This window comes from Chaetodon auriga, chromosome 5 (assembly GCF_051107435.1).
Source record: "Chaetodon auriga isolate fChaAug3 chromosome 5, fChaAug3.hap1, whole genome shotgun sequence".
Taxonomy (NCBI): Eukaryota; Metazoa; Chordata; class Actinopteri; order Chaetodontiformes; family Chaetodontidae; genus Chaetodon; species Chaetodon auriga.
The window spans coordinates 17,177,861-17,205,255 of NC_135078.1; the positions used below are offsets into that span (position 1 = coordinate 17,177,861).

Genomic DNA, 27,395 nt, shown 5'->3' on the forward strand with positions numbered 1-27,395 from the left:
TGTAATAATAATAATAAAGGTCCAGTGTGTAGGATTTAGTGGAATCTTGCCAGGAAGCTGCAACCAACTGAAAACCCCTCGCCTCACCCCTCCCTTTCCAACCCTATAGTGGCCATAGAGCCAGTGTTTGGTTTGTCCCTTCTGGGCCACTGTAGAAACATGTTGCATCATGGCGGACTCTGTGGTAGAGGACACGCTCCCTCTGTAGATATAAAAGGCTCATTCTAATGGAAACACAGTGGTTCTTATTTTCAGGTGATTATACACAAATGAAAACATAATTATGAATATTATATTCATTTTCTGCAACTAGATCCCCATAAATGCAAAACGCTGGACTTTTTCAGTTTGTTTTTTTAAGCAGTTTGTTGGCCATAAATGATATGAGGTCCAACCCTTAGAGCAGCAGCTAGACCTCTGATTGGCTGGTTGTCAGGTGTACATTGCTGCCACCTTCTTTTGGACAGTAACAGGTGGACGAGTCACTGTGTCAACAGCTGTTCATTTTATTATTATTTCTTCATACGCATACATTTTATATAACAGTATTTTAACGCATTATTTAAATATGAATTTATTTGCTCAACACATTACTGCATTTTGAAATTCATCAATTAATTTAGTAATTGGTTATCATTAAACACTGAGAGGATCTATAATTATTCTGGTAGCACACTCCAGACACTACGCCGCAGACAAGCACAAAACATCCAATTTTGATTCAGCTTTAATTGGCATAGTCTTTTGTGCCCACTGGATTAGTTGATCCTGCAGCATCTTTGCAATTACTCTCTTCTATTGACCCCAATGTAACTGCACTGTCTCTCCTATCTATATTTCACTCTTTAGGATTCTACCAGCCTTGATTTTACATCCCAGTGGTGCAACCTTTTGGTGCTGTGTGTCCGATACAGAGACTGAACAACATGTCCATTCCACAGTGAAGAACAGTTTCCCTCTTTCTGCTGAAAAGCGGGAACTGTTTATAGAACAGCAGCAGCCGATTAAAGCTGCCATCGCTATAAACAAGACACTGGCAGCATCTAAAACTCCCACATTAGTCCCTCGATAACAGGGGTTTTATAAGGACAATAAACACAGCTTTCGACTAAATACAAGAAGTTTTCCGGGAGACCTCGTCATGATAATCCCACACTGAATAGACTTGGGGAAACATTTACAGCTTTGGCTGCACACACAGTCATGTCATGCAGATGCAGTTTTAGCAGAATCTCCTTTAATGATAAATGCATGGTTGAATGACTCCTGCAAAGACTTGGATTCAGTGGGAGCCTGGCAATACTATCTGCATCGTTCAGTCCTGCTGCCTCTTTTTTTTTTTTTTTTTTTTTTTTCATTACCTCACCCTCTTTTGGAACCAGGTCCTTTCTCTCTCTCACCCTGTCTGTTTCTCACCCTCACTCTCTTTCTCACTCGCTGCCATTAGCAGCTTCTGGCTGTCTCACTGCTGTTCCTTTGCCAATGTGCCAGGGAGCTCACTGAACTGATAACACAAACCTAATGTATGTGCGTGGGTGTGTATGCGCGTGGAGGTGCGCACTAGGTGTACGTTTGTTGCATGTGTGTGTGGGTGTGTGGGTGTGTGTGTGTGTGTGTGTGTATGTGTGAGTGGGTGTGTTACATGTTACAAATGCCTGTCCTGTCCCTTTTTATGTGCTCACTCACCCAAACATCCTCTGCTTCATTTGCAGTCAGGGCCACGAGCCACTATTCTGACTGCTGAGGCAGGGAGAGAAGGGCAGCTGAAACATCACACACACACACACACACACACACACACACACACACACACACACACACACACACACACACACACACACACATTCTCTCTCTCTCTCTTTCTCCATCTCACACGCACACACAGTACACATACTGTATACACACACACACACGGACACACAAGCTGGGCGAGCGGATGGGAGGATGTGACCATTAAGTCAGTGACATTTTAAAGCAGTGAGGGAGATGCATGGCTCTTCCTGGACCTCCACAGACATGTTTTAAATGAGATGTTACAGATGAGCTACTCCAAGCCTTGGTTGTAAACACCCTCACATTGGTATTTACCCTACACGGGTAAACACAGAAAAGCAACATTTCATGGGAGCTCATGCTCACATACACACACATGCACAGAAATAAATGCACAGAGCAGACACACGTGGTCACATAAAGGAGAAATGGCTGCGGTTCGATTTGTAGCTTGATTGTTGTTACATTAATCATTCCATTATACCAGAATGAATTCAGTCACAAGTGAAAGCGCCGCAACCAGATTTTTGCTCAAATTGCTATTTGATCTTCAAAACAAGTGGTCTGGTTTGCATTGTTATTGTAATTCTGTATAGTTTGTCTAGGCATCCTGCAGATTGGAGTGAACGCAGCCAAGCAGGATAAGTGTCTTCAGTGCATATACAGCGATTTGATCTTAGAAAATCCATTCTTTAGAGTCAGAACTCAAACATTACATTGAAATAACGAGTGGAGCAGTAGCTTTGAATACAGAGAGCGAGTAAGTGGGTGGAAAGAGAGTGACGGGGGAAAAGGAGGATGACAAAGTCATGGAGGAAAGTACTGACATTTTATACTACTGTGCAGTATGGTATTTTTATCAGCATCTGAGGTGTTTGAGACATCAAGTGCCAATCAATGAAAAGAACAGATTTTTTTCCACCGGTATTTCTAGACCAAGCTCTCTTGATGAGTCGTTGCTCTGCGTCCAAAATCTTTAAGATGCAATGGACATTTTGCACAAGGGAAAAGCAACAGAAAGGTCAAGTCAAATTTTAGACAAATATCCCGTCCACGTCATATTTGCATCGAGTCAAGAAGAAATCCCAGGTAGAGAAAGAAAGGTGAGATCCCTCCTCCAGGGCGGACATGTGCAGAACGGACCTACATAGTAAAGTACACAGACAATAAGGATAACAAAATTACAGATAGATTCTAAACATATCTTAAGAATATAGATTTGAGAGGGTGTTGAGTAACTTCTGTGTGACACACTGAAGACAAACTGCACAAGCACACAGGGCTGCATGTTGAGAGAAAGAGGTCACCATGCTGTGTGTGTACTGCTTCAGTATGTTAATCCTGAAGCTCCAGAGTCCTCAGGATAAAATAGCTTTAGCCTGTTACACGCTCTGCCCCTTGTGCGTTCTGGGACTTGAAGAGCCCTTCTTATAGACACCAGTGGCGGTTTTCAATTAAAAGTTTTGTCAAAACTCTTGTCAGGTTGTGCTCTTACAACATTAAAGACTGGATCTCATTTATAAGCCCACACCACCTGGCTCACGGGTGAAATGAGTCAGTGGCACCAGCTGTGCATGTGTACTTCAAGTGTGTGTGCTAAATTGAGGGCATCCTTAGCAAGTTTACAGGTGGTCAGTGTTTTCTCTGCGAGGCCCCCCGTGACCCCCCAAGGTTAGGGTCATACCATCCTAGACCCAGATAGAATCTCACAACACGGGAATTGCTCTCTCATTTCAGTAGCTGTGAAAATTCCACAGGGAGAAACTTATTTTGTGGGCAACGGAGAATAAAATTGTGTTTGTGTGTTTGTGTGTGTGTGTGTGTGTGTGTGTGTGTGTGCGTGCGTGTTTGTGTGTAGATGCAAGCTTGTGACATTGTATGGCCTTTTGATGAATCTGCCTGTATGTATTGAAGCCCTCTGACCCCGCGTGGCCTGTTCTAGATCACTGCAGTTGTAAAGATGCCTCATCGCACAGCCCTCAGAGACAGCCCGGCTCTGTATTTTTCCTACCATGACATTTACTGTCTGGACCATCCTGTATCACCGTGATCATTTCTACTTTGCACTCAGCCCGTATGTTGTTTTTTTTTTGTTTTCTTTTTAAAAGAGAAAATGTGTTTTTTTTTTTTCTTTTTCCTTAAGACACCTTAAACTGTTTTCTTTGAAGCATACTTTCTCAGGCTTGAACATTTCAGTTTGCTATCATTCAGAAGGCAGATGTGCGTATGTGTGAGTAAATATCTGTTGCAGTGATAGATTTATAGATAAACCAACCCATCCAAATTTATTGAAGCCAGGAGATGAGAGCGCTGGTGCTTGTAAATTTCCGCGCAACATTGAAAGAGTGCTGAGAGATCAAACCAGCATTCTCTGCATAAGCAAACTTTTATCCAGAGTAACTGAAGCAGGATTGATGCATCGACACACAGATCTATTAAGAATATACTACAGTCGCATGTGTATCTTTGAAATTAGGTGGTCTGGATTTATTCTTCATATAATGATCAAAAAGTTAACCTTTCCCCATCTCTCCTCTCTTCTTTTTGACAACCAGGTTCCATCGTGGTGACTACCACATCGACGTGTGCATAAACGACTACCTGGACGTCTACTGTCCTCACTATGAAGACACAGTGCCTGAGGAGCGGACGGAGCGCTATGTCCTCTACATGGTTAACTACGATGGCTACAGCACGTGCGACCACACCGCCAAGGGCTTCAAACGCTGGGAGTGCAACAGGCCGCACTCCCCGAACGGACCGCTCAAGTTTTCAGAGAAGTTCCAGCTCTTCACTCCCTTCTCCTTGGGCTTTGAGTTCAGACCGGGCAGAGAATACTACTACATCTGTGAGTCACCATTGCTTTGATAAATGTTCTCACTCAGAATAGTATTGCATTGATTTGCAGTGACGCAAACCGCAGCAGGAAAGGGCGCCTTTGTGTATCCAAGCGTCTGCATTCGTTACGTTTCTCCTCTCATTTATTTGGACTTTTCCTTTAATTCAACACCCGTCTGTAAAGACAACAGCATGCAGTAACAGTAGTGACATATCACAGAGCTGCAGTTACACTGATGAGACGATTTCAGCTCATCTCAGTGTTGTGTGATATGTTTTTGAAAGCTGCACAAAAATCCACGTGAATTCACTGAAAAAAAAACCTGAAGCCAAATGACCTAATTCGACACGAATTGCAGACCTGGATGGCCCTTTCCTGACCAAATGTTTTTCTTTTAATACAGCAGAGCAAAAGAGGGAGACACACAGAATCCCTCGCCCATGTTTTCATAACTTCAGCACACGGCTTTGAGAGTGGCATTACAGTGATCCGACTCGACGCTTTCATGCTCTGCTTTCAGCCAAGCTTTTCACACCGCTCTCATCACTCGTGGCAAACTCTTCCCTAAAATGGCAATGGAATTCACCGGGGAGTTAAATTGAGACAGTTTGAAAGTTATAGCTCACAAACCCAGCTGCATAATGCTGTATCCTTCAAAAAGGAGTGCCCTGCTCTCTGCATTATGTTATGTTCCCATTCAGCTCGCGTTAGTTGTTAAGTTGTCTGCTTCTTGGCATAGGAACTGAGTTCATCTGAAGTTGAAGCCCCTGGGAAATTAGGTTTTATCAAAGCAAGGTGATAGAGTGGAATTGAGTTGAGTTTGTCCTCCCACCACAGACTGTTCAGCACATGGGAGACGGAGGAGTCACTGTCAGTAGGCGCAGCCACCGCCGCTCGCTCCAAACACATTTGTCACAGGGATACGCTGATATTACAAAATAGGAAGCACGGTTATGTTCTCATATGGGTGGCATTAGTGCAATATCATGCAGTGTAATGCATTATTGGTTCAGCTGTTGAAGGAAAAGTTGAAAGATTTGAGCACTTTGTGGGCTAATGTATGAGAAAACCCTGCACACATTCCCTCTCAGCGAGGGGGGTGGCAGGTTTGACAGTTAACACCCTCCTGCTAAACGCTGCTGGTTATGCCGTACTCGTTTCTGTTTATCTGTACAATTTGGCCTGTGGTGTTAATGCAGCTCTAGGTGGCTGTCAAACCTCTGTGTCTTTGTGTTTTCTCCTTCTCCAAGACGCCGTTTAAAGAGTCAGGAGCGCAGCTGAGGCGAGCTCCACACGCTGAGATCTGTTTTCTAAATTGGCACCTTTTTATGAAGCAGTTAACCCGACAGCCAGCCAAGACTTCTGTCCCTTATTCGTTTCACGTGTTTTCTCTCCCTCCCTGCGCTGTAACACTTTAGTGTGAGTTAGAGACTGGAGTCAAAAGTGCCTCCCTAATGTTTGCTGTTGTTTCTGTGGTAAATGGGTGTTTTCTCTCTCAAGCTTGTCCACAAAACAAATAGCCTGAAATCCTTTCCAGAGGCCTTTCAACAACCAGGTGTTTGGCCATTCGTCTGTTTAAAAAAGTAACCAGATTTTCCTTTGCTTTTATAGCCAATTTGCATTGACAGTCATATTAAATGAGACGAGGGAAAAATGGAAGTCTCCGAAGTTGGGAGCGTAGATGGGGGTTAGCGAGGGGTTATACAATTCATCCACTCCCTCAAGTCTCTATTTCTAACATTTTTTTTTTCCACATTTCTGTTGAGAGATGCTTGTCCTAAGGGCTGGATTAAATTACACTGCGACCGACAGGGCTTCCATGGAACACATCCATTCTGCTGTAGCACGCCATATTGGTTTAGTGGCCCGCGGCTTCATTGGCTATTGAATGATTCCAGCGTATAGCCTCTCTGGCTACTGTGGCGGATATTAAAGTCATCTACCATGAAGTCATCTGACATGTGATTTCCCTCTGCCATTGTGTCCGGCTTCGATGTCAATAAGTAGCAGCGGAGATGGGCCGCTGATGGATCGGACAGAATCAATCCAGCGGACAGAACGTACAGCTGAAGGAGGAAGATGCTGAGTGGTAGTTACATTAGCGCACCTGCCAGTTCACCTGCAACATCTGCTTCTGAGTCAGGTCTGCAGAAACATACCAAGACCACTCAGGTTACGCTGGGTTACATCACTTTTATTCTCCTTTAATCTTAAGAATTCAGCGCTAAATACAACTTTCTAACTGGGTAAAACGCAAACAGACTGCAAAATTAAATGACAACAGGGAATTTTTCAAGAGTCTAACCTAATTACTGTAATTTTCTCAGGGATTACATTTTGGCTTAACATACCATTATTATAAATATTCAGGAGTTAAAGACGGTGAAAAACATTGGCTCAGACTTCATTATCTCTAATCTTTTTATCTCTAATCTTTTTAAAAGAGCAAAACTAAATGCAATTGTGGCAGCTTGTGGTCACTTAAGTAGGAGTAAACTTTTTGGAAAGATCTGTCCCCCCCTGTGTACTGTATGCTTACATGCCCCAAACTAAGTTCAACTGCTGGTCAAGTTTTGCCTGTAGTTTGTTGTCTCACAATAACTCCATTCAATTAGATGGTGAAAATTAAAAAGATGTATATTTATCAGCTTATTCAGTTCTTTTGACTGATGTGTCAACGAAGTAATTCGTATAATATCACTTACAGAGTCCTGTTCTCATGCTCGTTGTTGAATTCCAGTACTTGCTTACAAAATGCAAACAGCCCCTTTATGAAAAGATGTGTTTGCATTTGCATTTGTCCCTGTGAAGTGTTCTTGAATAAGATGCTGAATCTTTCAGGATTATAGCGATAAATGTGTCAGATGAGTTGACTTATATTCAGATAATGTCCAGTGTGGGGACTGATAACCTCACAGTGGTACAGATACTCAGTCAGTCGGAGCTTACGATATACAGCCAGACCCAAAATAGAAAGCAGTGTCTGTGTCAACAATAAGCCTGAGACGATTGCATGCATGGGATTTCTGTAACAAACAAAAGTGTTGGGCAGGTGTGTTTTTAACAACCTTTAGTGCCGTCCTTTCCTGCCATAAAGGACTCAAATTCTTCCTGCTGCAACATTTTCAGAGGTATAGCGCCTGCAGTTTGTCAGTGTCTGATAACGCTACACCTGCTTAATGAAGTGAAAGCATTGCTTAGCTCTTTTTAATGATAATCATAACGTTATGTGCCCAGGTTGATTTCTGAGATGTGGATGCCTATTGAACTATGAAACAGATATTTAACTTAGACTGTTATTATGATAGCAGTTTGCCAGCAACCTTGTGATGATATCCAGTCTCATTAATGTTGCCAATGAGAATAAAGACTGTTGTCAGATTTGAAGTTATCAATGTGTACCGCCCTGCAGCCGTGAGTAAACACTGATTAAACTCTAGCTATTGGCTCAGGCTGGATATTTTCATGGACACTAGTCAGTATCGGTTGTTTTATGGTTTATTTTTGACTCAAGGCATCAACAAGGTGGTAAACTAGTACTTTGTTCTACATGTTCTATCACTGCATGGATGCACTACATAGGTCAAACTGAGGTAGCTGTCAGTTTTTCCATGAGGTAAGACAGTAGAGTCAAATAATGTTCATGATCTTTCCCACTTGAAAATATGATCACATGAAGTTAGACGTGTACTTGAACTTGTGCAGTGAGGCTAAAAGAAATGAAGATATCACTTTTGAATTAATTGAATTGAGAATATTTTACTGTCCCAAAAGTCCTAAACGGCCTTGCTTGCTCTGGTGCACAGCCTGATTTTTCCCAGTTTTTCCACAGGGATCATTAAATGTTCATCGCCTCTCCTACTGTGCATAGCAATGCTTAAATACCCAAGGCCAAATGTCTAAATAATGGATCTCAAACAGTTTAAAATTCTTAGTAACTTATTAATTTTTATTGACACAAAGTCTGTAATTAGTCAAATTTTTAAAATTCAGTTGTGAGTTTGGACATTACACCACACACAGTGCCGACTAGCTTCGACATAGCGATGACATTTCTATTGTATAAGATATGATGATATCTGCAGTTCAGCACAAAGTCACTGGTCAGACTTTGCCCTTGTAGCCCATTTTCCTACATGGTGTGAATGCAAAGTGTAGCGTAGCTAACAGAGAAAATCTTATGCATCATTAGCCACTGAAGCTGGCTATAATGCACACCTGCACTAAACAGAATTGTCAATGTGCCCCGAGGCAGAGGTCACTATCCATGAGCAGATGAGCCAGAGGTTAGCAATAGTTAACAGTGAATGGACTCATGAACATGAGACATAACAGTAGATCATCGTTGGAACTCATGAAATGCATCACTTCTTTGGTTTTATAGCACCGCTATAGGAGTGCACTGCCTTAATGAAGACAGAATATTTATCCACAATCAATATTTCACTAATTTCACCAAAGTATTCATGTAAAATGACCAATGTTTAACTACATACAGAACAGCAGGAGACCTCATAAACATTTCTCATATACACAGTATGAGAATATTAATCATTTCCTCATCTCTAATAACTTTCTGTAACCAAATGACCTGAGGGAATGGGGGATGAAAAATCCGCCCTCAGTGACGTGATTGATTAGCTTTCTTGTTTGTAGATGAAAATGAAGCTGTCAGATCATATTCCTGCCGAGAAAATGCCTGTTAATGGTGTTTTCGCCCTATGAGTTCGATGCGGGTCGAGGGTTGATTTGTTGCATCTCTGATAAAATTAGAGAGAGGAGACAGGGTTCTGCTGTCATCTGCTTCAACAACAGAAACAGCTTAATCAACGCTAGCAAGACAGAGGGAATTTACTCAAGTGGAGGTCATAATTCTTCATTTTTGTTAGTGTCAGCCTCTCCGCTCTGTCAGAGGCAGGTAATTGGAGACAAGACGAAAGCTGGAGTCAGTCAGGAGCCTGATCCTTTGGTAGACAACGCACAGCTGTGTTTTCTCTGCAGGTCAACAGAAGATGGAAATAAATCAAAGTGAGATGCATCAAACATGTAAAATTTACCGAACTCTGGGAGATCCCACATATGCACGCAATTCAACAAACTGCAGTGTTGCAGTGAGTGAGTTACAGCTCCGAAGTGTCTGCCCCTGTGACAGACAGAAGCGATAAGCGTACGGTTGGAGCTCTTCTCGGGTCAGAGTTCACAGCGCATTCGTGGTTTAAGTGAAACCCATCTGGCAGAATGCTGATGCAAGCACGTTTTTCTTATATGGACACAACCTTGTATTTGAGGGATTTTAATCGGAAAAGGGCAGTAATCCAATATCAGTGGCAGCTCCCAGCAAGAGATGAGTGAGCCGAGTTATGGTGTTTTTAGGCGTGTAAGATGTGTGGCAAAAAGGAAAGCGCTTGGTGTGATCATGCAGTTGCAGACTGTCGGCAGAAAACATTTTCATTTTCTTGCCGTCTGACTTGTTCACCTGCGTGGTCTGGTACTGCTTCTCACGGAAAACACAATCAATAACACCTTTTGCCTCTCACTTGTGGATGCAGTTATTTTATAGATATTTCTGTGGTTGACGCTGCAAGAAAAAGAAGGATATTAAAGCAACACAGACCTTGTGAGAGTATGCGGCTGATAGCAAATGAACACACGCTAAATGGCCAACAAAACCCAGAGGGTGTGCGATGATCCTACCCATGTTAGATTACAAAATGAAAAACAGTTGGTGAGGCTTCAGTCACTCTGCAGATGCCTACAGGCCAATATGCAAAATGCAACACAAGACTAAGATTGATCATAAGCTAACACACAAGAAAACCTTTTGATATTCACAAGGCTTTTTCACAAGATCTCATAAAGTCTTATTCATCTTTACTGGACGGCTACATGCATGCGAAGCTCAAACAGATCCAAAACATGGACTACAACTGTCTTCTGATTGATCACAAATCCTGTGATGCAGCGTGCTCCTTCAAGCTGCTCTTAGGAGGTGAGAAGAGGAGAGACTGTAGAAGAGGCAGCGGGAGCAGCAGAAAGAAAATGGCATTAATGGACAAATGAAATAGAGGCAGGGGACGATGTACGCAGCCTGTATTTTGTTAGAGCCATGGGAGGTCTGCTAATAATGACAGAGAGCTGGTGCTGTTCCATTTGTGGTACAAGGAGGGAACCTGCATACGGACACCATCATAACTCAGCCCCCTTCATTCACTCACATGAAAAATCAGCCCTGTCATCAGTATTCAGAAATGATATGACAACATGGAGTAATGTGACAGCTACACACACACACTGGCATGGATACACATACACACTGTGTACAATATGCATACACACGCATGAGCAGATACACAGAAAAGCCACACAGATGTCTGGAATGCATTATTATAATCCTGATAGATGGATAGTCCTTCCACCACCACCGTCTCCTCTGGTTACTGCATTATTTCTTGTCTCCCCTTTTAATCTCATCTCCCTCTCTGGACAGAACCACCTACAGTAACTAAACCTCCCTGTGTCTCTTTTAGGGATACATAATTCATCCAATACCAATAACAATTACCTGCTTCACATGAGCGATACCGATAAGATTTCACATTTTTGTATCTTAAAAAGTTTAATATTCCATAGCTATGACCTAGCCCCATGCAACTGACATCACTATACAAGGTTTTTTTGTGTTAAAACTCATAGACTTTTTGCTTCCTCTTGCAGAACGCGTATTGTAAATTGCAATTGTGTTGTCTTCCTCTGGAACTTTGAAAAACGTCCACACTGGAGATGACATGTTTGGCTCTCTGCAAAAAAGTGCAGCAGTTTGACATCATGGGTGTTACCATAGTGTGCTGCATGTCATCTTCTCATCCTCCTCCTCTGTATTTATTGGTGGATTGCAAACCAACTTTAAAGGTGCATATCACCACCCACTGTATCAAAGTGTGCAGATGCTGTGCTTGCGAAGTCAATGAAACCAATTTGACTTCATATTGTCGGCTTGATTTAGCAGATACAATTTCATTATTGAAATAATACCTATTATAAATACCTTATTGTTTGTCGATATACATTGTGCATCCCTAGCCTCTGTTGCACTTGCCAGATGTGTGTTTTTGACCTCCAGATTGCACATTTCAGACGCATGCATCCAGACTGGTGCAGGTTCTTCCACCAGTGGAAAGTCTGCTGAGTATGAGAGTAAATCATATGTAAACTCTAAATGAGGGAATATCATTTGGAAGGATGCATACACAAAACTTGCGGAAACTTTGCCAAGCTATATTGAAGACATTACACCTCATTTTATTTTGAAATTTCTTTCCAAAAAAAAAAAAAAAAGTCACCTATCTTAATATGCATTAATGCATATGAAAATGGTAACAAATCAATCAGTTCTGTCTGTTGCCTCCTGAGAAGATCTAATAACATAAGAATAAAGCGATAAAGGTCTAGCTGTGGCAGCGTTGGAGTTTCAGGACTCCTCTTTCAAAAATAAACTGAAAACAGTCCGCCAGTGAGCCAACCCATTGGCCAGACTTGGCTAATAATAAACCAAGTCGTGGCACACTTGTTGACAGCCCAGAGAAAGGCACAGCGAGAAAGTCTCTAATCAAGTTATTTGAGTTTGACCGGCAATACGGTAGTCATCACTTTGACTGACGAAAAAACACAGAAAGTCTGAGAAAAGCCAAGAGATCAGAGGAAAAGTAGGGCATGCAAGGGCTGTGATTCAGAGGGCACGAGGTTCCTCTCAGCCGAATATGATTCATGCATCTAAAAGCCGTCTTCAGGAGCTGATTATGATTCACTATCACAAGACAAGGACATTTTATCCTTGGCCATTAAACCATTAACACATATATTATTAAACCAGTGCATTAGTCATTATGTTTAATTGGTTTTTGTTCAGTTATTTGTTCTTTTTCATTCTTCCTCTGTTGTAATACACGCATTTACTTACGCACACATACACACACCCTCATGCAGTTTTCCTCATTTATTCAGTGGGTGGATACTTAGGCCATAACAATAATATTGTGATTGTACTGGATACACTAAGTGCAGTAATGAAACATTATTATGTACTGTGATTTATTATTCTGTGGCTGCTTTAAAAAGCTGAACTCCCCCTTAGATTAATAAATCACCACATTTATTGTCATTTGAGTATGAAGACATGAATGAGTTGATGAAACTCAAGGGTTTTCAGACTTTCAATCACTCGCTTTTCATTTTCAAGAAGACAGAGTAATTTGTTAGGCAATCATTATGCGATCTTTCACAAAATTATGACACTTATTGTACATTGGCATAATAGCAAAGGGAAATAACTGTATCACACTATTGCATAATAGTGTGAGAGAACTAGTGGCTGTTTAATTAGGCCTTCTTTCTCTCTATCTTCTCCTCATTGCCTGTGACCTCGTCACCTCGGCGTAAGTGGCATGAGGAATGACTTTGGTTCACTTTTGGCAGAGGTTGAAAGATGCAAGGAAAGAGCAAAAGGCCAGCTATCAACGGACTCTTTCACCGCTCCTCCCAGCTCCCTCATTCCCTCCTATTGTGTGTTCGCTGTATAGCATCTGGTTAATGGGCCTCTTCAGTGGATAGTCTCTTCCATCTTCTCACACACACACATTTTGTGTAGCCATATACACACACACACACACACACACACATACACACACACACACACACACACGGTACAGATAGATTCTATGTGCTTGTTTGTTTTTTAAATCTTTTTAGCATATTGTCTCCCTCTTTTTAAAATATCTTAACACAAGAGTATGCTGCTTTAGAACTGGCTGAATGTGGGAAAGGCATTTTGTGAAAGACATTTCGTAATTTTGAATGTGTCTCCATGCACACACAACATTTTATTGCACATGGTTTTGTACTGTGTGTGTTATTGTAGGCACTGAAGAGATTATGTTTGGGCAGCGCAGCACTTGATATTACCCATTGTAGGGGTCCTACAAACATTCTCTCTCTCTTTCTCTGTCTGAAATTCACTCTAGTGGGTGTACTATCTTGAATCCAAGGTTTTCTTCCATCTGCTGAGTTCAGCGTTGTCCTCCTTTGACTGATTCCACACCCTGAAACCAAAGGACAAACGTTAATGAATCCCAGCAGTGGTTTTTGCACATGGAATAGAGGAAATGTATTCTGGCCGCAAACTGTCTAATTACGATGGAGACGTGGGAAGAAGAATGCACAAAGGTTCTAGAAAGTAATCCTAAACTCAGACGCCTGGACCTAAACTCTGACTAGGTTTGTATGCTGTAAGCCGCATGAGTAATCCCAGTGAATCAAAGACAATGCCAGCAGCATTTTTTCTCCGAGATCTGGCAGAATTAGCTCGCTAGGAATGCTCAGTGCTGTACACAACATTACAGGGCATTCTGTTTAACCTGCCCCATCCGAACAAATAAGCAAGGATCAAAGGATTAGAGCATCATTATTAAAGCCAGCTGGAGACCTGACGCAGACAAGAGGCATGCTAACACGATGCTATTAATGGTATATGCTCACACAATAGTATACAAATCTATGCAAGACTCGGCTTTTCAAACTTAAGATCTTTGTTGTAAAAACACTGTTTCATATAAAGTGTCAAAACAGTTTGTCACAGTATGTTTAGATTTGTGGAAATTCAGAATGCATAGTCTGGAGTGTTTATTGATGGTGGTGGACCACTACAAACAAGGGCATCTTAAACAAAGTTGTCAAAAGAGGAAACTCCAAACTCTGACTCTACGAATGATTTGAAGCCATTTATGCCACATTGCTTGCTAATCTGCCATATTGCATTAAGTCTTGTGGTTGTGCTGATACCGCCAAATGTCCACATCTTGGCAATGGTTCACTGGCTAAGAGAAGACCCCAGATGACACCTGGTTTAATGTAAAAAATAAAAATAAAAAAATGACGCAAACAAAGCCTTATATAGCAGTTTGATTGACTCACCCTGCAATATTCTTTTACGACTGAGCCATTACGCCTCGTAAATGATGGATAAGAAATCAATATCCTACCATGATATTATCTACTGGATCTAGCCAGCAGAAACTTTGCTTTTAGCCTCCTATCATTACAGACACATGGTTTTATGTCCTCATGTCTGGAATGCGCTGTTGGCTCATTCATTGAAAGGCAAAGGAAATGTGTTTTCCAGATAACATTACAGTTGCAATAAAGCTTGGCTTGGGCTGTGATTGAAACAATACTGCGCCTAAGCCGCACTGAGCCCACCTGTTTGTTCTTCCGTAATTGGATTCTGCTTCATTCCATTTGCCTTAATGCTGATGCATAATGCAGTGTACTGAGGGACCAGCCATTACCAGCCAGGGGACATGGCTTGGAGGAGTAACCCGATCTCGTCCCTTCCTCCCCCTCTCGTCTCTGGGACATCTTTTCAAGGCCTCTGTCCTTCAAAGCAGCCACTTGCTCGGGCTGGATGGATTGATGGTTGAGGCTGTAGGCCTGATGGGAACCAGAATAGCAGGTGTTGATGTTACTGCCTAGAAGAACAATGAGCTGGCCCTCAGCAGCATGTTAATCCAAAATAAACAGGTGCTGGCGTGGACGGTTCGGGTCTGGGTGGAGGGATCCTCATCAACACAGCGTGTGAAGAGCTGCCACCAAGAAAGGAATGTAGAGCCAAAGCTTAATCTTTCCTTTGAAGTCAAGAATGTCCAGCAACACACCTCAGTTATCTGCAGCATGTCAACACGATGGTCTCATCCAAACTCAGCTGAACTCATTTAGTTGACTTTTGTCACATTTGCAGAGCAAAGCAAAAGTGTGGCTGGACATTGTAATGTGTTGCATTTATAAAAAGCAAAGATATGACAGGTTTTTTATAGACTTGCTGCAAACTGCTCAAGTTAACAGAAGTAATGAATTCCACTGTAGCTAAAGCTACTTTGATCACTGTAATTGTGATATCTGCTCTCTCTTGCACCTTATGTCCGCGATTCTCCTCGCGTAGGAGGTGGATAACGTGTTATGGCCAAATCTATAAACACCGCAGCAGCTTCACAAACTGTCATCATGACAGAGACTCCCACATGCCTTTTGCCATTTTCATCAGGGCCATACTTCTCTCATGATCAGCTGCCTTTGCTAAGTGGCTGGTGTCGATGGCTGTGACTCAGCTCTGCCCACAACAATGATGAAGATAAGACATCTGGAGACGATGCGTGCGTGTGTGTACGTGTTTGCCTGTGTATGTGCACACGTTGGAAATGGGAGCATAAAGCAGTGGTGGGAAAGAGAAGTGGAGCAATAAGAAGAGTGGCATAAATTGTGTGGGTACTGGTGTGTATATATGACTGAGTGGGTGAGCAGCAGTGGTCAAGGTTCATTAGGGTGTCATCGGCTGCCTCCACACAGAAATAATAAGGCCTTGTCTCTCTCTTCCTTCCACTTTCTTCCCCATCTGCATCTGCTGAATATGAACTGAGCAGTGAAAAAGGGCATCTGATCTCATGTCACCTCTCCTGCACACTGACACATGACTAAAAAACAGATAACAGCTGATGAAGCGACAACATTAAAATGGTAACAGCAAGGTCGAGAGGCGAGAGGCACGGAGAGAGAGCTTGATGAGCTGTAAAGAAGCCTTCGCAAAATGAAAGTGATTGAAAGAGTGTGCAGTTTAAAAAAAAATGGAATCTGGATCTCTGGATAAATCAGGAGTAGAGAGCGTGCGAAATGCATAGTAGTAGTAGAAAGTAGGGGTGGTCGATATGGACACAATCTCCTACCAGTGTATATGTCATTTTTTTTTATTATGGTGTCAATTATATCACAAAAGAGTAAATCTTCTGTAAATTACAGCAAACCAGCCAATTGCCAAACCAGTTAAGAGGTGCACTGGCATCATCAACATCACATGAGAACAAGTAGTCCTGCTGCCCAAACACAGTAACTTGTGGACTCTGGATTCGCAAGATCATACAAGAATCCAGTCCTGATTTGTTTCACAGACCTGTCCCCGATATACAGCAGAGACAGGCAGGATAGCTATCATGGTGGAAACGGTATTGCCAAATCTCTACCGGTGGACACATCCATACCATGGCTTATACCGTCAAAACACCCGAACCTGCAAAATGGAGTAGATTTGCATCTCTGACCCTTTCCCATAGTTATTACACAGTAATTCTCTTAATGAACACATCGGACATCACGCCACAGACTCAGCTCACTGCTTTTCCCACAGCTTCAATATAAAATAAATGCTAAAACATCGTTTGCAGTGATGTGTATGTAAACATCCCTGAATGCCAAACATTCTGCACACGAGGGGAGATCAGAGAAATGTAAAAATTGTTATTTAAGAGGACGCAGAGCAACAGATATGAAAATCGGTCTCTTGTGTGCGTGTGCACACATTGGTTGGTCTGTGTACTGTAAATATGATGAAGGCCAGTCAGTTGAGCTATGATGAATGTATATGGCCACGCTGACAGACGAGGAGAGAGGGTGACACAGCTGCGAGAGAGGGAGGGGAGCTGTTAGGTAAAGGTTCACTAGAGAGGAGTTGACAGATCCCAAATGGTAGCCTTTGGAAATGCTTGGCTTCATTGCATCAGCTGTGGAATGATCCACAGAAGACATAAAACGATGCCCGAAAGACACCTTTGCAGACAATATGGTCTCTCTGGAGCTGAAGGGGATAGTCGAAATGAAAACTAGTTTATCGTAAAGAGCATTAATATATCACAATAGTGGGGAAAAGCCTGCAATATTCACCTTTTGATTAGAGGTTCTGACACGAGACAACAGCATATATTTTTAAACTACTGTACGATTTCCTCCCATGATGGATGCACGCAGCGTGCACCCACCATGCTCCAACTGACATGTGTTTGACCCCTATCCAGGAGACAGCACCTGGTGCCTCACCACAACACCATTAGTGGTCAACCGCGCACACACACGCATGCACACACTCGCACACAAGATATTTTTAGGGCATGTGATACAACCACTATGGTAGCTAACGCTCAGAGATTCACACCCCATGGGCTTGACAGGAAGGGATCCATTTCCTGACAGCAACCGCAAACCATCCACACATGCAGCACATACATCCTCAGTGTGCGGACTTTGTACCGCTAGGAAAGCGTGGAGGCTTTTAGACACGAAAATACATACATGTAGACATACATAGTATTAGCGTGACATGATTTCTTCCAGTTTTGAGCATTTGTCAAAGAGCCAAAATGTTGAAAATTCCTTGATCCTCACTAAGCTGCTGCCAGTTCTAGAATCTGAAATGAGACAATTAAACTGTGAGCAGAGCACTCCACTTTCCCTAGCACATCTGTAAATACTTTGTGGCTATAATTTCACAAGAACCATGACTAACCCGACAAAATCCACTTAAGAGTCAACATTAACTATCTGAAAGTTTATTTTCTTCTAAATAAACAACCTCAGTTTTAATAGTTGTCTATACATATTTATGATGAAAAATATTCATGCAGACTTTTATATGAGGGAAAAACTCCGTCCGAAACTAGTTTCCTGACTGTTCAGAGCACATGTGATACTATGTACTGTATATTAACGCCCTATTTACCTATATCTATTTTTTTCAGCATCCACCATTGCCGAGAATGGGAGGAAAACATGCCTGAAGCTCAAAGTTTTCGTCCGACCATCAAGTAAGTGTTTGCATGCAACACAAGGCTTTGTAATAGAGCTTGTTGAAGTACACATTTGGATTCAAAATCAAAACAATTTATGCCTACTTCTCTGGTTACCTCACTTCCTCTTCACTTACCTTTTGCTCATTGTCCAACATACCACTTTCATTTATCACAAAACTGCTTTACTTGCTAAGGAAATGTTTTTTTGTAACGTGAAAAGGATGATAAAATGATCACACCAAGTGAAATCCAGGTCACTTCATACCTCACCTGAATGTTGCCATGAGCTTTGTTGCTTGGGATGTTTAATTTCAGGGCTGAGAGGGGGGCTTCAAATGTCACTAACCTATTTGGCATATACCTCTAATGATCTCTCATTCTCCCTATTTTCTGTTATAGACAGCTGTGTGAAAACTATAGGCGTACATGACCGCGTTTTTGATGTAAACGACAAAGTAGACAATACATTAGAACCACGAGGTTAGTATGGCTTCCTGCTTTTTTGATTGTCTTGGGTATGACCTCCATACATCTGTACATGTGTCTCTTGTTCTGTGCCTCTTTCCTTTCCTGCTGTTTGTCTGGAAGCTGATCTGTCCCTCAACATCCCTGCCTGTTGCTTCTCTCGAACTGAATCCTCTCCAGAGTACCAAAGTTGTGCCATGCTACTGTCGCTCGCATATTCTACTGATGGACTATATTGCATGTTGATATATACTGTATATTGGTATATACACTGTATATGTAGTGTATATAATTAATTACATATATATATCATATACACAGAGGTGTCACTTAACAGTGTGTTTCTCACACGAACCTTTTCACTAATTCAACACACAATGTCACTTCCGGCTGCATGCTGTGCTCCCTAACGTTTGTCTTTCACTACAATCATTCTGCCCTAATACATCAAAATCAATAAATGTCATCAATTAAATAATATGTATGCATCTACACATACAAGTGCACGTCAACAATACATTTGGCAAGTTTTAATGCTCAGTTTCCCTCCTCGCTGAGCTGCTGTTTGGCTCTGTAGTGCAGCACTGATTATTTTCTGTGCTCAGAATGCACAGCATTTTTACATCTTCATACATGAGTCGAACCCAGCCACTGAACTGAAACACTTCACATCACCCACATGCTGCTGTCTCATTCCCAGCACCAGCTCACCTCAAGGTCTGAAACAACACAAAGACCGCCCCACTGGGAATGTATATAACAAACTATAATCGAATGTTATGAATTTGACAATGAAATCTATCACGCTTGACGAAAAAGTAAAAAAAAAAGAAAAGAAAGAAAGAAAGAAAGAAATAAACTGGTATCTTAATGGGACGCCCACACGCATACACAAGGCCAAGCCCTCAGACATGTGATGCCCACCTGCCTCTCCTCATGCCTGATTTTCTATCTGCCCACTTGTCCGCCTCACCATCCTGCTGCATGTTTGATGGCTGCCTCTAACCTTGCATGCTTCTTCTGGCTCATCCCCCTGTCACGCTCTCCAAAGGAGGGAAATTAAAACATTCATCCGTCATCCACTGTTGCCACGTCCCCGCACCCCCTACACACACACACACACACACACGCACACAGTCGCGTTTCCATCACTTCAAAGGACATTACATGGACTTGTATTAATTTCCTGGAGACTCGCCCTAACCCAAGTCTTCACCCTAAATTTAATGATTTACATTGTGGGGACTTGTCCCCATAAGGAAGGCAAGTCCCCACAATGTGAGTGTGTGAACAGATTTATGTTTCCTCAATATGAGTAATACACGTCCACAAACACACACACACACACACACACACACACACACACACACACACACACACACACGTATAGTTATGTAACCGTCCGGTCTTCTGTTCTGTCCATCTGTCCTTTTGCTGTGCATGGTTCAGCTACTTTCCCATGGTGCAGCGGGGCACATGGCTGCTCACAGATATTGATGCCACTGCCAAACAGACACAAGAGGCACCTCACCTGGGAGATGGATTAAAAATGCTTCTGACAACATTCGAAGCATGATATAGCAACCGAAGTTCATATGGCAACTCAGACTTCACTATTACAACTTCCACCGTTATGAACATGAGCCCAAACATCTCAGCAATGAACTGATGTCTCCACTAATGTTATGAATTAACAAAATACGGTCAGCTTATGGCTTTTAAAAAATACGAGGATATATTGATAACGTTGTCTGTGATGCGCTGTTGCAGAAGAGCAGTTTGTACCATAAGTAGCAATTCACCTCTTTCTTCTTTCTTATCCTTCAGATGATACCAGCCACGAACCGGCTGAGCCTTCCCGAAGTGACGAAACAAATGCTGCGACGCACTTGCAGAAAACAAGTCCACTCCTGGCTTTGTTGCTGGTCTGCCTACCAGCACTCTTCACTTTATAGCGCCTCCCTCTGTCTCGGAGGGCATTTACACCTAGCGTGGCCTGAATCTGCCCGAGGCTGCAGGGAAGGGGCGGGATTTGGGTGGAGCGTGTTTGCTTGATTGGGCATCAGAGCAGGCTTCTCAAGGAACCCTCTATTTTTTTCAGAAATATATTTAAGTGGTCTTTCTCTGTCTGTGAGTGAAAAACGTTGATGTTGGAAGTGGGAGAGACAGTTCCCCCTCTTAAACCTTCACCTAAGATGCCAAATCCCGTTTTTTGACACTTAGTGATTCTTATTTTCCCGTGACTTTTTTGTGACATCCCTTTACATCATGTTTATGTCATTGCAGCACTGATGTTCACCCACGCACATATACACATACACATGCTTAGAGAGTCAAATACAAAAATGCCTCTACACTAACAGTCAATAGCGGTAGGGTTTTTTAGTTGTACGCAGTAGCAGCATTACACAGTAGGAAAGTGAAGACTCTAGGACTTAGAAAGGACTGTACATACACGAGTAAATAGCTGTCCCGAGACCTCTCAAGAAGCCTTTCAGAAAATATTTAGATGGAGTTCTGCTGCACCTTCATTTTACTGGGAAGTGCAGTACAAAGCTGAAAGATGAAGTAGAGGGAGTAATGGTTTTAAGCAGAGGTCAGAGTAGAAACCACAGCACTGAGAAATACGTACATGGCATGCACCTTAGCCTGCTGATCTCCAGACTGTCCTGCTTTAAAGATAGTGTCCAATTCTCTCCTGAATACAAAGTGTGCCTATAGGTGGATAAGCTACTTAGAGCTGAGTGAGTGTAAAACCCACGGAACCATGAGGCAACTTTTTCTTGTCCTCCTTTGAATAAGCCCATGGCAGCCCGCTCAATAAAACACCTCTCAAAGCATTTGGTTCACTCTGACTCACAAAACAGCTAAATTGAAACTTTCTCTCCAGACACATTGTGGACTGCTATTAAGATCGAGGATCGATATCTTTTGAAAGTTGATCACACAATTTCACGGCAACAGTCACAGTCGTTTTATGCAATGTTTACTGAGCTGGGCAGCAATTGTTCTCTCTGTTCCATTTGAGTATTAGTCGATATTAACACCCACATAAACATTTGAATCCATGGCTTTTTTTCCCCTCTGATTCTGATTGTTTAAAAATGATTCACAGCTAAATTGGACACTTTATATTTTTTCTAAACTGTCAAGTTATTTTACTTTGCCTGTGTTGTCTCCAAGCATTGCCTCTCACATGGCAGACACTGTAAACTTTGTATTTCTGAACTCCACTGCAATGAGAGGTCATTGGAAAGACACTTCAGGTCACAGTGCCATACTTTCTCCTCGTGTCTTTGTCACTTAAACATAACCACAGCTTTGGCTCATGCTCATCAAAATATTAGTTGGCTTGTTCTCACATTCAGTTCATTGCAGCAGTTAGTGCAGTGTTTACAGGACTGATGCATAGCTCCAATTAGCTGAAAACACACTGCGTGAACAGAGAGACACTATCCATTTAATTCAAGGCAATGCACAGCTCTGTTTAGTAGAGCCAGGTTTATGTTAGCACTTACATTCAAATGAATTCACGGCGATATAATTATATTCAGCTCCCACAGATGCACATGGTGAGTTCGCATACAAACACTATCATGTCTTTTTTCAAATGCAAGGGACTCGTTTCTTCGCTTTCAAAGACATATGGACAGAGAGAGAAATTAACTCTGCTGAAGCTGACGTCCTTTCAGTGCCAGGTTTTTGTATGGGAAATGGGGCACCAATTGGTTTAGAAAGACAGATAGAAAGAGAGAGATAGAGCAAGAAAGGGGAGCACAGGAGCAATTGCATGTCCACCTACAGCTCCTAGTGTTACTGGTTTAAGTGACTCTTTAATGAGGTTCAAAATGACAGGCATGTGGACCCCATGTTGTGGCAAGGGAAGTTATTTCTGGTATTAAAAATAGATGGTGGAAGGCTTGGGGGGTCTCGGGAGGGGGGGTGTAGATTTCCACCATGGGGGGGTTTAAAGCACCAATGACCTTGCAGTTTGAGAGAATCGGTGAGTGAAGGAGACGGAGAGAATTAAAGGCAGAGACACAAACACAGGAACAGATAGAAAAGACATGGGAGGTAGCCGAAGGTAGTGTGACTAGAGTGCCTAACAGAACAAAACAAAAGAACTAAAAATCCATGCAACACTACTGGAAAAAAACCCCACCGGATTCAATGACAAACTTATTGTTCGGTATCATTCTGTCTCAAAAGGCATGCACTGTTTTATTTGTTGCTGTTTTCATTTTTATGGCTGCCTTTTTTCTGTTTTTTTTTCCCCCCAGAAAGACTGCCTTTGCCTTTTGCCTTTGCCATTTGTGTTTTTGCGCCACGGTAACAATGCTATTATGGCGGAATAGCTGCTCAGCTATGGGGGGTAATACGAGACGAGGCCATTTAATGAGGTACTAATTTTCAGGAGAACACCACAGGGAATGAGCACCGCATAAGATTCAGAACGGACGCCTGTCAGCAGATTAACACTAGACTTTTATCAGAAACCAGCTTCAACTGTACTCTCTTCTAATTACCAATACTACTATTTGTCATTATTGCTATTATTACCATGGTTTATTCTGTACACACCTTAACCTGGGAAATGAGGATCAACTTATAAACTGGATACTGTGTATCCTGAGGTAGTCAACCATAAAACATGTAGTGTTAGGTTAGTATCTGTTTTGTACCTTTCTGGAGGACAAAAGAAAAAAATGAGATACATCATTGTTAAAACTGTATAATTATTATTATTGTTATGATGATGATGATTATGACTATTATTATTAGGAAAACTTCTTGATGTAAATAGTGTTTGATATTAAAGTATTAATTTGGTTCTTATGTCTTTTCTAAAAAATGAATACGGTATTATCTCTGGGTTTTGCGGAGTGTGTACTGTCCTCAAACAACGCATTGTGTGCTTTGATCCTCAATGCCTAATGAACCTTTGAGCTAATATGAAGGGGAAACCTGTGGGAGCTGTACACCAGTGTACAGAAGGCTGGACATTAGCCAAACGAGTGGCTCACCCGTTACATGTTTCAAACCAGTCACCAACCTTCACCATCTCCTCACACACGGATCCTGCCTTGGAAAGAAACACTTGGGACTTAACGGACGGCTTCTTTGTACTTTTTTGCCTTCAGTGTTTGAGAGCATGTTGGTCAGCTCCAATCTGCCATCAGTGGACTGTTGCTTTTTAATGGAAGGATCTCGTCAGATTCATTATGTGGCATGCGCATGAACTTGATGACATGTTAAAAAAAAAAAAAAGAAGAAAAAAATCAAAAAAAAGTTTGAAAAGGATAGTTTTTCTTTTGCTCTTATTTTTCTTTTTTCCTTTAAGACGTGTTAGATTTTCGGATCACTTTCATGTTGTGTGTTTTTGCATCCCCATCTGAGTGATATCATTAAGCTGTGTAGTGACAGATGACAAATGTACATAACACAAACCATTGTTGTGAAGTTACAGTGGGGGGAGGGAGGGGATCGGTCATTTTGTAGTTCAAAAGCAACTCCTTTTTTTTTTTTTTTTCCTAAGAATGACTCTTTCTGTACCCATCTACTGAATTCATCCCATGTAGTTGCAGTCTGTCTCTTCTGACTATTCATCCTCTTTCTGCTCTCCCGAGAGGAGGCGTTTGGGAGTGTATACATCAGTGTGTGGACGTTTTTCAGTGTGAAAAAAATGTGTGAGACCTTTGAGTTTGTGTGTGTGCGTGTCTCATTTGCTGTTGCCGCAGTGAATGGGAAGCGGCAACCCTCTTTGGCAACGAAGAGTGTTTCCCATGCCTTAGCCCTTCAGCCTCTGCCCTCGCAGCCCTGTCTGTGTAGAAGATGCTTTTTTCCATTGTGCTTTTACACGGAACGGCTGCTGGCGTTGAAGAGACTACAACTGGGGCCCTTCACTTTCTCTCCCTTTTTAACAACCCTGAATCACTTGTCCCTATGGTAGACGTTGGTCCTGGGCACAGTTCAAGGATTAGTGCACCCCCTCCACCAAATCCCGAACTGGATTGTTAGCGGGGTAAAGCCTGTCATCGATCCAGGCTCCGTGCGACCAGGGCCAAAGCCTCTTTTCGTCAGCTCCCCCTCTTGCTGATGAGCCACTTGTTCATTTTGTGCACCTGTCCTGTCCCATTCTTCTTGTGCTTGTGTAACCTCCACCACACCACCTTCTTCCCTCACCTTTAAACCCCGCTCCCACTTTGCCATCAGTGGGGAATATTTCCAACCTGCTCTTTTACAGTATATAAACAACAACAAAAAATTTGACAAAAAAAATTATCTGTATTTGTATATACACGTGTCTGAGCAACTATGAGTAATACAATAAAACGGAAATACATTGCTTTGATCATTGTGCTACTCTTTTTTTTTCTCTTCTTTGACCCATTTACCGTACAACGGAGATGCACAGCGATGACGGTGTCATGCAATCAGAAGCACTGTCAAATTTGTCCATGCATTAGGGATGTTTACTGCATTAAACACTCCTACTGTTACTAATAGAGCAAATGAACATAATCCTCTCACTCAAGTAGCATCATGTCTCATCATGAGCCAAATTGGATGCCATCACCATACACACACACACACACACACACACACACACACACACACTCCCATCTTTATACATCTGCCTATCTGTGCCTCTGCCTTGGTGTCTACACGGTGGAACAACCCCCTCTGAAGACAGACTGAGAGGAACACCATCCATCAGGATCAGAATAAGACCTTAAACCTCCTTTCACTTCAGTCGGGCACTAATGAGGACACCTAATAACCTTCTGCTGGACCCCATCAGTGCCATTTAGCTTCACCCTCCATTATCTCTGGTAATTAGACTGAGAGCCAACCAACCCCTGAGGACCAAAGGAGGGGAAAAGGCCTCCTGATAAGCCAATTGGAGTGCTGTTATGAAAACGAGTCAAATTTGACATATGAGAGTGGAAATACTACTCTTTACATGGGAGGTACATATAAACAGTTTTGAAAGAGAATGTGGTAAAAAAATAAAAAATAAATAAAAAAAATTAAGGATTCTTGGAGGATAGTTGTGCTGCCAGCATGTCTTTGGTATTAAAGGCTTTTTCAGCACCACGGTGGGTCACAGTGAAGATTAAGAAGACATCGCTTTGCAGGCTTGAGTAAAACACACTGACGCCAAAGACATGAAATCTCATCCAGGATGCAATCCTCTCCAATCTCATCCTTTTCCAAAGCTGGTACTTTTTTAAGCATCAGATGAAAAAAAGCTTTACACATGAACATGCTTGACATGATGAGCCAATTAGTGTCAAGTTGTTCTTGCGGGTGTTATTACCAAAGGAAGGCTCCGGAGATGCAGGTGTGTGTCTATGAAGGCCAATAAAGACAAATCACTGCGCCTGATCATTAAATCTGAGGTAATGATAGCTTTATGTGAAGATGTGTCCCAGATGTACTATTAAGCTATGAACATAGTCAAGGTCTGTGACCAGCAGTGAGTGAGAGGAGTGCGCTCGGATGAGATGGCGTTCCACAGAAACCGTGTCACCTTTGAGACGGAAACATGAATGTGCACAGATTTACCTGCGCCTTTGATCTCACTTCTCCTTCTGCCAGCGTCGCTTTCTGATAGAAGTTCTATCCTAACACAATAACAGCTGACAGTCCTGAAGAGGCCACTTTAGTGAAAGGCTCTTGAAGGCATCATTCTTAAGTCAGCTGGCTCCCTTATTGGCTGCATGGTGTTCCGTTTCCATGTGAACAATCAGTTTGATTGACAGCTCTGAATGATGTCTTCAGTTAATCGCTCCAGTGGTTTGAAAAGGTCATAAATCACCCAATTATGTTGCCCCGCTTTATGAATAGATATTTTTGGGGGGGAATATTTAAAACCCCTCCGAGGCATATCAACTTAGTCAACCCCATATTTATTGAGAGGGAGTTGGGGGGTGGCTGTTTGTGCCAGAAATAACTGATAAGCTGAATATATTTTAGAGTCTCAGTCACACTGTGGAATGTCACACTGTTGATGGGTTAGAAAGTTGGAATTGCATTCAAGGTCAGGATTTATGATTTATGACAGCTTTGACATGTTTCAAGAGCAAGTTCAGAAAGAAGAATAGAAATAATTACAGAGAGAGGAAGTGAAAATAGAGCGGAAAGTGCTGGGTAGAGAGAAAAAAAGGAGATCTTTGAACAAAGCCATCAGCACATTGTTTTACAGCAGATTTATCAGCAAAGCAAGATATTTATTTGAAACACCTTGTCTCTGTCAAAGCAGGTGCAATGCATCTTTCCACTCAGCTGTGTTTGATCAATACCCATCAAAATAAAATGTCTTACTTTCTTTCATTGTACTTGCAGACTCAGAACCTCAGAGAAAACAGAAGCTCACAGATCTCGCAGAACGAGCAAACGAGTTGCGGAGCGTAGTTTCCACTAAACGAGGCAGGAAAATAAACTGCCAGGAAGCAGCATCCTTTAAAATATAACATGAAACGCTTTTGTCGCTAAGATCTTACGGGGAGTGGTCTGCAGTGGGTTATAAAGATGTTTTATTCGTACGAGTGTTTTTTTAATCACCCATCAGCCTCAGATCACCAAGGCTTCTCTCCCCACTCGTCCTTCTATAGATCCAAGGTAGGCTCCACCAGCTCGGGTGGAGGTTACCG

The 27,395-nt window shown here is 42.2% G+C and overlaps 1 protein-coding gene across 2 annotated transcripts in view; it reads left to right on the top strand.

The window, feature by feature from the left end:
* efna5b (ephrin-A5b) overlaps positions 1 to 23,992 on the top strand; it is a 94,885-nt gene extending 70,893 nt beyond the window's left edge. The window contains exons 2-5 of one of the 2 annotated variants that reach the window (XM_076731365.1): positions 4,329 to 4,621; positions 18,223 to 18,288; positions 18,673 to 18,753; positions 20,566 to 23,992. In XM_076731365.1, coding sequence (XP_076587480.1) covers positions 4,329 to 4,621; positions 18,223 to 18,288; positions 18,673 to 18,753; positions 20,566 to 20,693 — 568 coding nt within the window. In that variant the 3' untranslated portion in view covers positions 20,694 to 23,992. The remainder of the gene's footprint in view (positions 1 to 4,328; positions 4,622 to 18,222; positions 18,289 to 18,672; positions 18,754 to 20,565) is intronic. The other variant, XM_076731367.1, reaches the window with a different exon arrangement.
* The last annotated feature ends 3,403 nt before the right edge of the window (positions 23,993 to 27,395 follow it).